Source organism: Saccopteryx leptura, chromosome 2, assembly GCF_036850995.1.
Source record: "Saccopteryx leptura isolate mSacLep1 chromosome 2, mSacLep1_pri_phased_curated, whole genome shotgun sequence".
Classification (NCBI taxonomy): domain Eukaryota; kingdom Metazoa; phylum Chordata; class Mammalia; order Chiroptera; family Emballonuridae; genus Saccopteryx; species Saccopteryx leptura.
In genome coordinates this window covers 271,309,542-271,323,979 of record NC_089504.1, presented here as the reverse complement: position 1 = coordinate 271,323,979, position 14,438 = coordinate 271,309,542, and the positions used below count along the sequence as shown (strand labels likewise).

Here is a 14,438-nt window from a genome sequence, read left to right as displayed (position 1 = left end):
TAAGTATCAATACACATTGCTGATTTCTTAGGATTAGTTCTAAGTGGATTTTCCAGGTCAAAAGGATATTTAAGGCAAAATACTTATTACCAACATGCCCTCCAGAAAGCATGTCACTTTTACTATCAGTCATTAAGGGTATAATATACTTTTTGTAAAAGATAAACAAGCAAGTCAAACATAGTAATAAAACCAAGGTTAACATTTCAGCACCGCCCCCCCCCCCCCCCAAATATCCTGTTCAGTAAGAACATGACTTCCCAAATAGGTTAAATTGATTTCAGCTAAAGTTACTACCATCTTTGTCAAATTGTGCACAGCTCTAACGCCAAACAGCCTAGTCTAAGAAGACAGTAAGAGTGCAGCAATTTGTGTTAGGGCTGTGTACATTTGGGGAAGGTTCTTCAGCAAACAAAGCTTCTGCTCTGCAGTGAAGCCTTCCCCAGTTACTCTAATCCAGGGGTCCCCAAACTACGGCCGGCGGGCCACATGCGGCCCCCTGAGGCCATTTATCCGGCCCCCACCGCACTTCTGGAAGGGGCACCTCTTTCATTGGTGGTTAGTGAGAGGAGCACTGTATGTGGCGCACCGCAAAGCGCAGCGTCACTCACGTACAGCACTACTTCCAGTGACACGGGACGGACGCTTCACGGCTCCAGAAGTGTGTCATATCACTTGTTACAACTAGCAGTGACAAATATGGAATTGGACATTGACCATCTCATTAGCCGAAAGCAGACCCATAGTTCCCATTGAAATACTGGTCAGTTTGTTGATTTAAATTTACTTGTTCTTTATTTTAAATATTGTATTTGTTTCCGTTTTGTTTTTTTACTTTAAAATATGTGCAGTGTGCATAGAGATTTGTTCATAGTTTTTTTTAATAGTCTGGCCCTCCAACAGTCTAAGGGACAGTGAACTGGCCCTCTGTGTAAAAAGTTTGGGGAACCCTGCTCTAATCTATGGTCATCCTGTCCTTCTGGAAAATAAGCAATGCCAACATTTGTACTTCACTGTTCTGCTCTATGTATGTAAGTGCTGCTTCCCAATTTATGTAAACCTTCTTGGAAAATACCTTGCCATTCACATTTTTCTGTATTGTTTAATACTTATATATATATTGCTGAGTTCTAAGTTATTCCTTCCAGACCTCTCTGGGAAGCCCAGCGACTGAAAGGCTTATACTTACTTTGACTGTGCAGAGAAATTTGCAGCAGCAAAAACAGCTGCTTCAACTTCTACATTATCATGGGAATCCAGACTCTGACGAATACTATGGTGAGCATTCTTCCTCTCAGGAATTATTGATGCCAGACTTCCCAACATCCTACAGAAAGAGAGAAACCGGAAGAATGAAAATGCAACAAACTTGAGGCCAGAAAAAGAAGCAGCAAAGCAAAACTTGATTAACAAACAAAAGTTTGTAGGTAATTCCACAATCTTAGGTTAAGAAACCATCAATTGAAGGCATAAAGCAGTGACTGAAATTCTAACCACTTTTCCATACTTCCGTATACCAGAAAAATTAACATAGACTATCTATTACAAGCAAAATTTAAAAAATCATCTTGAAGTACATCCCACATACCAAACACGGCCCAGAAAAGAAACTTTTCAATTACGTATTAAAGCATTAAAATACCAATTTTTCCAATGTTGCATTAAAAAGTCCAATTTAGCAAAGCATTAAAAAGTCTAACATTTTTGCTATTAAGTACATCCACAAAGTAAAAATGTAAGACTTCCTAGTCCTTATTTTCACACCAGTAAATACTGGTACCATGATTTTCAAATCTATCCTCAAAATCCAAAGAACAGATGCGGAGGATGCCCCTGGCACTCATATCAGAATCTGCAAGGGTAGTAAGGAAGGTAGAATTTCAAAAAACACAGTCTACTTTATAATAAAATTATAAATTCAGAAATGGTGAAAAAATCTATTCTTTGTAACAAACTACAGAAAGTAAAGCTTAAAAAATCTTTGCAGCAGAAAGGCATGGAGTTTAGAAGGCTGCAAAATATTTCAATAAACAAAACAGGGTTTCTACAATGACAACATTTCTAATATCTTAAGCTACCATCCTAAGTTACCATCTAACTTGACATATCATCTCCTTATGGAAATAAAATCTATTGGACAGAAGTAGCACAATTCTTATAAACAAAATATTAAGATGGAATAAATGGCCCTGGCCAGCTGGCTCAGTAGATAGAACATCAGTTCGGTGTATGGACATCCTGGGTTCAATTCCCGGTCAGGGCACACAGGAGAAGTGACCATCTGCTTCTCTTCCCCTCCACCTTCTCTTCCTCTTCCCCTCCCACAGCCAGTGGTTCAACTGGTTTGAGCATTGGCCCTGGGAGCTGAGGATAGCTTGGTTGATTCAAGCATCAGCCCCAGATGGGGTTGCCGGGTGAAACCTGGTGGGGGCGCATGCAGGGGTCTGTCTCACTATCTCCCCTCCTGTCACTTAAAAAAAAGAAAAAGAAAAAGAATGACAAAAGCACTAAACTCAGAAGAAGAGGAAAGAACCAGTTCCTGATGTAAAGGAAACGTAGGGAAGAAGTGACATCCTAGACTTTATGGTTAAAAAGAGTATTGTCTGGAAGGGCAAGTCAGAAATGAGTCCTATAATTTAGGAATACAAATTTAAAAAGGAAATACAAAAATTATACAAATGATTCCATAGACAGCAGAGCAAAGAAGAAAACATGGTTCATGCTGAATATAATAAGGCTTAATAAAAAAAAATTCTAACAAAATTTAAGAAAAATTATTTTTTTTACACCAAGAAAAAAAGGCAGAGTAAACTAATGTGGTTATATCTGGCATTCTCCAAGGAATTAAAATATACTGTATATTACTGCATACTAAAATGAGTACATAACTAAGGATGAATACAGAAAACAGTAAGGTCAGGAAGTTCAAAATGAGCTAAGGCTAAGCTCCATTTAAATCTTAGTTATTTGATCAGACATCAACATACAGAAAGGAATGTTTCAAAAACAAGTTAGGCAACAACGCACAACCAAATAGTATCAGAGATGATAACTGAGAAGCATTTACAGGGGAAAGTTACTATATTTTTGCATTGAGTTTTACTTGAAAAAAATTCTTACATTCAAAGTGAAAAAGAAAGTATATTGCATTTTTGGTTACATAACTACAACTCAAACAACGGTGTGGTGAATCATTATAGCAATGTACTATACCGGAGTGTGATGGCTCTTGCAACAGGATCATTACTGTGAATCACAGAGAAAATTCTCTTCACAAATTCATCCACATTTAGAATCTTCTCCAGATGCTTCTCACTTTGTTGAGTAACTTTAAGAACACAGAGCCTCAGGAAATTGTTTCTACAAAAAGCCAGGTATAAAATAAGTTAGACCACTTTAGGAAAGGAGTATTTAATTAGGAATCTAACATATCTTTTCTCCTTCAAGTCTGATTGCGTGTGTGTATAAGCACATGAGTGCCTGGGAAATGGCAAAGAGAGAGGAGAGGCGCTGGTGGGGGGAAAGAAGAAATGGGTATTTTATTCAGCGCTTATATGCAGGCACTTCACAGTAACATGTAATCTCATTTTATAAAATGAGCTATTAAATCAGAAACATCTCAAAACAATTGGTACAAAGCCATAGATATTTCCAAAATATATAGTATTATATTAAGGTCATCTTAATTTGACTTATCCTGCTACTCAAAGAAATAAGTACTCTCTAATTTATACTCGTCATTTTGGCTTACAGTGTCACTAAATCTCCCACCAAGAAGTATTACACACTACCCTGTGTGACCACTAAAATAGTAGCCAACCAAGTGGAAGTCCTAAAAGTCAAAAAGAATTAAGACCACAATAGAAAACAAAAATATGAAAAACTATTTTAGAACACCAAGGCTTTAGAAAGACTTACCCAACTCTGAAAACATCAGCTAATTTCAGGAATGCAGAATTGATGAGAATAGGGAATGGATACTTTTGAAAGAGCCTGGGAAAGCGAACAACTGCTTCACATTGTTCACCGAGTTTGCCAGATCTTAGACCTAAGACGTAAAAAGAGAACAGCTTATAGACTTGTGGCTGCAACAAGGCAAAAAAGCAAATACTAATACAGTATTATCCAGTAAAATTATATATGGAGTAAAATAACAACAATTCTTAACAATTAGGTAAAATACAACTGTAATTCATTCTTTTTATTTTACTTATTTTTTATTAATTGAATTTATTGGGATGTCACTGGTTTGCAAAACCATACAGGTTTTAAATATATAACTCAATGAACACCATCTGCATCCCACATTATGTGTTCCACACCAAGCAAAGTCTCTTTCTGTCCTCTTTCCCACCCCCTTTCTCACCTCCACCTACCCCCTTCCCTTTGGCTATCTCCACACTGCTGTCTGGGTCCATGTTTTATGTATATGTTTTCTCACTACTACCTTTTGAAGAACAAAAATGGTACATAAAATACTAATTTGGTATACTGTCCCTTTTAGATAAAGAATGAAAAAAAATTTAATATAAAAGGTTGATTAACCCTTTGAGTAGCACGAACGTTCATGTACATCCTTGTGCCTCCTGACCATCCAGAGTACGATCGTACAAAAAATTTTATTTTAAAAATGTATAAGGTAACATTAAAAATAGGCAAATAATGTATGTTCTTTGTTTCCATAAATTGGTTATCAAATAAACATGATTTTAAGTTAATAAAACTGTAACTGGAACTAATTTCATCTTTGAAAAAAAAAAAAAAGCTCACTCCTAGGGGTCAGCAAGCATGAAATAAAACTCACTACTCAAAGGGTTAAGAATGAGTTAATTAAGAATATTCAGGGCTATAAAGTGTATCTCAAAAAATTTAAAAGGACTAAAGTCATACCTTGTATGTTCTCTGATCATAACAAATCAGAAATCAATGAGAAACATACCTAGAAAATTCTCAAATATTTGTAATTAAACAACACACTTTTTTCTTTTAAGCGAGAGGGAGACAGAGAGAGTAAGGGACAGATGGACGGATAAACAGACTGAAAGGGAAAGAGATGATAGGCATCAACTCATCGTTGTAGCACTTTAGTTGTTCACTGATTGCTTTCCCATATGTGCCTTGACTGGGGGGCCTCCAGCTGAGCCAGTAACTCCTTGCTCAAGCCAGCAACCATCGGGTCATGTCTATGATCCCATGCTCAAGCCAGCAACCCCCTGCTCAAGCTAGCAACCCCCTGCTCAAGCTGATGACCCCGCACTCAAGCTGGTCAGCCCAAGCTCAACTTGATGAGCCTGCACTCAAGCTGGTCAGCCCAAGCTCAAGCCTGATGAACCTGCAATCAAACTGGCAACATAAGGGTTTTGAACCTGGGTTCTCAGCATCCCAGGTTAATGCTCTATCCACTGTGCCACTGCCTGGTCAAGCTAAACAACACACTTCTAAATAACCCATGAATAAAAGAAATAATCAGAAAGGAAATTAGAATAATATCTTGAAATAAATTAAAATAGAAGCACAATGTGTGGGATGCAGCTAAAGTAGTGCTTTCAGGAGCATTAAATGTTTTGACCCTAATAAAAAATATGCCTACCAAGAATGTCTAATGGCTAACTGGGCTCAAATTTATAACCAGTTGTTCCTTTTTTCTTTTATTTATTTATTTATTTATTTTTAGAAACAGCTGTTCCTAAATCCAGTGGCTGTCACCAAACAGGAGCACTGTGTTCTCGCTGCCTGAGCCAATCCTTTTACAAAGAAGTTCCTGGAATCATATTTCAACCAATAAAACTGAGACTTTCTCTGCCAAATCAGAGTTTTGTCTGATTTGTGGCTATATCTCTATTAGTATCTTCATAAACCACTCACAGCAGCCCCACTCCGACCAATCAGGACAGTGCTTTTTGGATCAATCAAACTGTGAGGATTTGGAGTCCTCGTTTGCCTTAGAAAAGACCAATTATAAACCAGGGTTTGTACTTCTCTGTATATAAGTCAGTTCTCTTCTGGGCTGGCGAGCACACATTTGATTTTCATTGAAGATGGAAAATGCAATTCCCAAACCCCAACAAAGTGGAAGTGGAGGGCCGCCTCAGTCACGCTGTTCCACACCATGCTGCCTCCTAATTGAGCTGTCACACTACTGAGCTGTTCCACAGCTGTGCTGTATCACTACTGAGCTGTTGGCACCAAATACATTTTCTTTCTTCACCACATCCCAAATGGGAGATTCCTGGTGGTTCTGAATTGGTGCCAATGATCATCAGTTGACAAATGCTTATGTTCAGAAAGAAGCAAGGTCCCAAATCAATGATCTAACAAAAATGCCAAGATAATTTAATATGCAAAAGATATACTTTCTAACAAATGATTCTGAAATAATTTTGAAAATCTATAAACAAAAGAACCACAATCCTTAACTTGCACTGTATAAAAAATTATCTGAAAATGAACCACAGACCTAAATATAAGAGCTAAATCATATAATTATAAATAGCATAGAAGAAAACATAGAAATTTTTATGGGCTTGGGTTAAGCAAAGAGTTCTTAGAGAAACATAGAAAGCCCAAACCATAAAAGAAAGTGATAAACTGAACTCTATCAAAATTAAAATGTTTTCAAAAGATAATGTTAAGTGTCCCTAAAGACAAGTCATATACTGGAAAAAAATATTTACAAAATGTGTACCATGTATCTGATAAAGCACTTCATCCACAGTTCTCATTACTCAATAAGACAATCCAATTTTTTAAATGAGCTAGAGTTCAAAAGAAATTTCATTAAAAAGGAAACACAAATGGAAACTATAAGCATGCACAACATTGTTAGTCATCAGGAATATGCAACTTTAAAACCACAGTAAGATACCACTACATATCTATTATAATGACAAAAAATTCAAAAAGACCAACAATACCAAATGCTAATGAGGATATGGAGCAACTATAACTCTCATATATTATTGGTGGAAATGCAAAATTTATATACCGACTCGTGCAACAACATCATTATGCTAAATGAAAGAAGCCAGGCCCAAAAGACTATATACTGTACAATGTTATTTTATGTGGCATTCTGGAAAAGGAAAGCTATAAGGAAAGACAATAGATCCGTGATTTCCAGGAGCTGGAGGGAAGAGGTTGACTGTAAAGGGGAACAGGAAAAGTTTCTGAAATGAAGAAAATGTTCTATGTCTTGACTGTTGTAGTAGTTTCATAACCACATGTATATGGTGAGTTTTATTATTTACAAATCATATCTCAATAAATCCAATCTTAAAAATTAAAAAAGGGGACCCAAGATGGCAGCAGAGTAGGTAGAGGGTACACTCACCTCCTCCCAGAACTAATCTGGAATTAAAACTAAAATATAGAGCAATCAACCTGAATAACCAACTGAAGACTAGCTGAGAGAAGTCTTATAACTAAGAATTTAAAGCCACATGGAGTCTGGCAGGAATGGCAGAGATGTGAAAAGAGCTGGCCCCACTCCCGTAGATGGTAGCTTAGATTCCAAGTAGCTATCTCAGGTGCAAAGGTCCCCCCTGGGAAATGGGAGGGTCTCAATCCCACGCCAGGCTCCTCAGCACATAGAACCAGAGCCGGGAAGAGGTAACCATGTAACATCTGGCTGTGAAAAATCAGTGGAGATTCTGTCTGCCAGCTAAAGACGAGTCTACGAGAGATACACGTGCCCTCTTAAAGGGCCAACACACAAAATCTCCTTCACAGCTACCCACCCTGGGCTCTGGTAGTGGGAGAGTGGAGCAGACTAGAGCAGTGGTAGTCAACCTGGTCCCTACCGCCCACTAGTGGGCGTTCCAGCTGTCACGGTGGGCGGTAGCCGAGCAACCAAAGTATCTATAAATAAAAAGATTTAACTATAGTAAGTTGTTTTATAAAGATTTATTCAGCCAAACTTAGCGAAAATCCAACATAAAGTACTTGGTAAGTAATTATTATTATTATATATGCTTTAACTTGCTGTAACTCTGCTTTATAAATTTTATAAAGTAAAGTTACTTCCCTACTTTATAAATCATCATTACTGTGGAACCAGTGGGTGGTTAGAAAATTTTATTACTAACAGAGACACAAAAGTGGGCGGTAGGTATACAAAGGTTGACTACCCCTGGACTAGAGTCTTGTGAGGAGAGACTGGGGTTTGTGGCTCTGGGAGAAGAGTGGGGGCGGGGAGGGATGCCACCAGAATCCCTGTGCTGAGTACCTCTCCCACACCGCAGACACCAGCTTTCTTGAGTGAAGCGCTCCCCTCCTTACAGCATCAGCCTGAGGGAACGTAATAGCCCCACCCTCTGGACTCCTGATCATCCCACCCTGTGGAGCTCCTGCCCTGCTAAGGAGTCAGCTGCCTGGGACAGGGTATAGAGTTCTGGACAGACTCGGGGGTGTCAGTGACTAAGTCGTGTGGCTTTGAGATGAGGGCAATTTCCCCAACTTTCCCATGAACCTTCCTGATGCCAACCTCTCACCGGAGATCCACTAACCCTACCCTTGGGGATCCCAGTGGCCCTGCCTTGCTGAGCATGGGCTGCCCAGGAGGGCTGGGCAATAACTGAGACAGCCTGAGTTGTGTGGCTCTGAAGTGGAGGCCACTCCCCTCACATGCCCCCAAGCCTGATGGATGTCTCACGTTCACAGGAGATCCATCAGCCACACTATCCCAACTTCTACCAGCTCCACCCTGTTGAGTTCAGGCTCCCAATAGAATCTGGGAGACTAAGTTGTGTGGCTCTAGGACACAAGATATTTTCCCCTTGCAGAGCCTTCCCCTCACATAGCCAAAACTTGGTCTGTTTGGGTCTGATAACTCTGCTGGCCTAATGCTGACAACACCCTGAGATATTGCACCACCACAAAGGTCTTTGGACCCCTGGTAGAGGGCACCCAGACTTGGTATACCTTGGGACTTTTGCTGAGTGGTCTCAGACCCAGCACTGGCACTGAGTTTGACCCTGTATCAATTTGGACCACCACTTGCCCTTACCTGATGACTCACTGAAAACCTACCTCATGTAATTTGAGTACTACCAGAGTCCCATTCAGTAACTGAGTCTAACAGGCCGTCAGCGGCCAGAGGCAGGTGGAAGTGGATCGTGGAGTAACTTGGGCCTTTTGCTGACCTGCACGAAGGCTCAGTGCTGGTAGAAGCCAGCCTTGGATTGCAGCTTGGTCCATGTCCCACACTCCAAGGCCCAGCAGAGGCCGCTACAAACTGTGGATAGCTCTGTAGCTCCAAACAGGTTGCTGAGGGCCATTTACAGGCAGTGTCTTATACTGGCCTGCACCACAGTCCCTCCCAAGAAGCAGTAATCAAAGAACCTCCAACAAACAAAAGTCCTGGACTGGATGGTTCACAGGTGAATATTACCAACCATTCAAAGATGAACTAACTCCTATCCTTCTCAATCTATTCCAAAAATATCAAGAGGAAGGAAGACTTCCAAGCTCATTTTACAAGTCCAGTCTTATCCTAATTCTGAAACCAGATAAAGACACTATAAAGAAAAAAATTATAAGCCAATATCCCTGATAAACATATATGCTAAAATTCTCAAAAAAGTATTAGCAAACTGGATCCAGTAATACATTAAAAAGGTCATATACCACGATCAAATGGGATTTATTCTTTGAATGCAGTTGGCACAATATCTACAAATCAATAAATGTGACAATCACATAAATAAAATGAAGGTTAAAAATCACATGATCATATTACTAAATGCAAAAAAAGCATTTAATAAAACCCAGTATTCATTTAGATAAAAGCTCTCAGTAGCAGTAGTAAAGTGGGAATAGAGGGAACATAATAAAGGCGACATGACAAGTCCAAAAGCCAAATCACATTCAATGGGCAAATACTGAAAGCATTTCCCTTAAGATCAGGAGCAAGACAGGGGTGTCCACTATCACCACTCTTATTCAACATAGTACTGGAAGTCCTAGCCACAGCAATCAGAAAAGAAGAACTAAAAGGCATCCAAATTGGAAAGGAAGAAGTAAAACTGTCATTATTTGCAGATGACATATACTGTATATATAGAACTCTCAAGATTCCAACAAAAAAACTGCTAAAATAATAAAAGAATTCAGTAAAGTAGCAGAATACAAAATATATATCCAGAAATCAGCTGCATTTTTTAATCCAATAATTAACTATCCAAGAGTGAAATTAATAAAAACAATCCCAATTACAACTGCATCAAAAAGATAAAATAACTAAGAATAAGTTTAACAAAGGATAGTAAAAACCTGTACTCAGAAAGAAACTGAAGAAGATACAAATAAGTAGAAGCATATACCACGTTCATGGATAGGAAGAATGAACATCATTAAAATGTACATACTATCCAGAGCAATCTATAGATTCAGTGCAAATCCTATCAAGATACCATTGGCATATTTCACAGAACTAGAACAAATAGTCCAAAAACTTATATGGAACCACAAAAGAAAACCTTACCTTTTGAGACAAGCTGAATGGATCTACAGAATATTAGGCTAAGAGAAATAAGCCAGTCAGAGAAAGACAAATACCATATGATTTCACTTACAAGTGGAATCTAATGGGCAAAATAAACAAACAAAATAGAAAGAACTCATAGATACAGAGAACACACTGAAGCTGTCGGGGGGGGGGGGAGTAAATTGGGGAGCTGAGTGAAAAAGGTGAAGGGATTAAGCAAAAAAAAAAAACAAAACCAAAAAACCTCATAGACAGACAACAGTATGGCGATTACCAGAGGGAATGGGGTATGAGAAGGTAGAAGAGGATAAAGGGGAGATAAATGGTGATGGAGGAAGACTTGACTTTAGGTGGTGAACACACAAAATACAATGTACAGATGACATATTACAGAATTGTACACTTGAGACCTATATAATTTTATTAACCAATGTCACCCTAACAAATTCAATAAAAATAGTCAATAAAAATTTTAAAAAAGGTTTGATGTTCAATTCCCTAAAGAAATTATTAAGAATGAGTATCTGTCTTTCTTTTTGATTGATTTTAGAGAGACAGAAAGAGGAAGGGAGAGACAGAGAGAGAGAAAGAAGCATCATTTTATTGTTCTTCGTTGTGCATTCATTGGTCACTTCCCATATGAGTCTTGATGAAGAAATTGAATCTGTAACCTTAGTCTTTCAGCACGATGCTCTAACCGACTGAGCTATCAGATTAACCAGGGCCTAAAGAATGAGTATCTTGATATAGAATTAATAGCATCAACTTCCAATATTTCTTTATTAGTATTTTACCATTCATTCACAAAATACTATGCTGATTATATCTGCATAAGAACAAGCACCTTAGAATATTGCTGTTTAGTAATCTTTGGTCATTGTTAAATAATGACAAAGAAAAGTTTTGTCTAATAAATTAACCTTCACTGGAATAAAAGGGGTAAAGGAAGAATTAGTCTGTGTAGAGCAGGGGTCCCCAAACTACGGCCCGCGGGCCACATGTGGCCCCCTGAGGCCATTTATCCGGCTCCTGCTGCACTTCTGGAAGGGTACCTCTTTCATTGGTGGTCAGTGAGAGGAGCATAGTTCCCATTGAAATACTGGTCAGTTTGTTGATTTAAATTTACTGGTTCTTTATTTTAAATATTGTATTTGTTCCCGTTTTGTTTTTTTACTTTAAAATAAGATATGTGCAGTGTGCATAGGAATTTGTTCATAGTTTTTTTTTATAGTCCGGCCCTCCAATGGTCTGAGAGACAGTGAACTGGCCCCCTGTGTAAAAAGTTTGGGGACCCCTGATGTAGAGGGATTCTCCCAACAGAATATGATCTGTTTTACCTTGCCTTTAAAAACAACCAGACCACACTGATTCATCCAAACATTGCTGCATCAGAAACATTTGCGAAACTTTTTAAAAACATCTATGCTACAGTTCCACTCCAAACCTACCAAACCTCTGAGGCAGGGGCCCATGCTTCTGTTGAGCTGCACTGAGAAGGCTGGCACTTAAATTCTCATGCTATCCTGTTACTTGTATCTTATTTGACTGGCCTGCTTATATTGATCATTATACAAGGGTTAGGGAAAAAGTAGGCTGCTGAAATCTGGTTCCTCAGAATGACTTACTTGATAGACCTATTTTTTTAAAGATTTTGAATTCAAAGTCAATAGTAAAAATAAGATCTCACATAAAGTTCAGGATATCTGGCTTTTTTGAAAAATTTAAAGACGTGAAATGGCAATGAAGAAGGTGGGAGAATCTTGATCAAAAGAAACAATCTTAAGCTGGGTCAAAAAGTTAAAAGCAGAAAGGGATTGCTCAGTAGGGGAAAGTAGAGAGATGAGTCTACTGAGGTCTCAATGAAAATACAGTAGTCATAATAGCATTAGTCATATGATGATAATGATGATGTATATTAAATCTTTATACTGTGCCAGACACTCTACTAAGCACTTTACATGCACTGAAGTCTCACTTTGTAATCAAAGAAGTACTAGTATCCTCATTTTAAAGATGAGGACACAGGCAAAGAAAAGTTAAGCAGCTTGCCAAAGAAACAACAGCTAATTAACGACAGAGATGAAATTCAAATCCTGGCTCTGAAGTCTGTGGTCCTAACCATAATGCAAAAATGCATACATAAAGTGACCAAATGTCCTTCTTTAGGGAGAACAGTGCTTTTTTTAAAGTTCCATCCTCCCTCAAAAAGTGTCCTCCTACATGTCCTCCTTTTTGATACTGGAAGACTAATCTGTAAATGTCCTTATTCGATCGATGCAGAGTCGAGCCATTGCGTGTGATGTGATGTATTTGTATCTAAATGAGAACTTTTTTCTTACAATTATTAAAAATTAATAGGCATGTAAGCATAATTAAATATAAAATATTATAAATGTTTTTATTATGTATTTATCATGTTATACTGTATTATTGTTGCAATGAATAAAATGTTTCTTTTGTTTATGATATTGTTTTCTTCGATTTATTTTTGTCCTCCTTTTCATTGTAAAAGGGTTGGTCACCTTAATTTCTAGCAAGCAACTAGAAGGATAGAGTTTAAGATAAAAGAATGGGACATTTGAATTAGTGATTTCAGAGAGGTATAAACCCAAGGGATGACAAATTCCAGGGAACTGAGGAGGAATATCACAAAGTATAGTAAACGTGGGTACCTTAATCAAGTTTTTGAAACATCAGACATTTCCAGGTATGTATGTCACAGTCTTAGCGGCAAGCAGCAGAAGCTAACTGCCTTACAAGGCAGAAAATGAGTTTATTAAAAGACTACCACCAAACAGGTTCAAGGCTAAACTTCTAAACACCAAATACCACATTGCCAAACTGATTAGATGAGGAAACCACTGTTGCTAGGAAACACCAGATGTTACGCATTAGCTCTGCTGTCATCTAGCAATGTGTAGCCATTGCTGCTGCTACTGTAACTAGGAGCACTGCTGCCAGCAGCCACTGCCAGGGGAGTGTCCTCTTCAACTCTGCCTTCTTGTATCTCTAAACTCCTAAATCACAGAACCTGGAGGAGGTCTGTCTGACTGGCAGAGCCTAGTTCACATCCTGTGCTCTTGCAAGAAAAACAATGAAAGTGAGATTGACTTCCATTTCGGTGAGACAGGGCTCACTGAAATGTGGAACATTCCTCAAATGTAGAGTGTTTAAAAAAGGTTAAGAGTGACCACATCATGAGTTACATCCACTACAAAGAACACTGCTAATACAAACTTCCATACAGGCATATTTTAGGAGAATCTGTTATAAACATTTGCTTTAGCTAAGGGGTTAGAATGATTCAAAGTGGAACTGTAACCCATACACATCTTAAAGTCTATTAATTAAAAAATGGGGGGGAATACAAACACAAGCATGTAACACACATTATAATGTAACATAACCCACAGCTTAAATTGATAATGGCAAAGTCTCAATAAAACTACATGTAAAAAGCAGAAATAGAAACAAATGAAATGATAGTCAACTGGTTATGCATTAATAATAAAACATCCTCCAGCCAAATTTCAGAAATTACCTGTAAATGTACATGATGGACTGTTTATAATATTGTGCAATATGTACATAGAATACTGATTTAGAACCATAAACAAATTATATTTTATGAATGCCAACTTTTAGGAATATTTACTAATAACTCACTTTTGAAGTTAACAAGACACGAGCTCTTAGCCATACATATAAATGAGTATGGATTTCATTAAGAATTGAAGAAGAGCCTTTGGTTTTTAGATCAGTTCATGACTCAAGCGATCACCAACCAGGTTTTGAGAATCAGTCCTTCCTAATACTGGTTTTCATGTGGCTTTGAGTTGTTAAAAGCTTTGCCTCAGCCTCAATTCTGCAGGACCTTCCAGGTCCACTTCTCAATACTGTCAGACTAAGTTTGGTCTGATAATACAGATTCTCAAGAGAAAACATTTGATTGGCT

The 14,438-nt window shown here is 38.1% G+C and overlaps 1 protein-coding gene across 1 annotated transcript in view; it reads right to left on the bottom strand.

The window, feature by feature from the left end:
• Positions 1 to 14,438, bottom strand: part of INTS7 (integrator complex subunit 7) — an 80,994-nt gene that overhangs the window by 64,381 nt on the left and 2,175 nt on the right. Inside the window, exons 2-4 of the mRNA XM_066361798.1 lie at positions 3,919 to 4,048; positions 3,214 to 3,360; positions 1,190 to 1,327 (exon numbers count right to left, since the gene is read on the bottom strand). Coding sequence (XP_066217895.1) covers positions 1,190 to 1,327; positions 3,214 to 3,360; positions 3,919 to 4,048 — 415 coding nt within the window. The remainder of the gene's footprint in view (positions 1 to 1,189; positions 1,328 to 3,213; positions 3,361 to 3,918; positions 4,049 to 14,438) is intronic.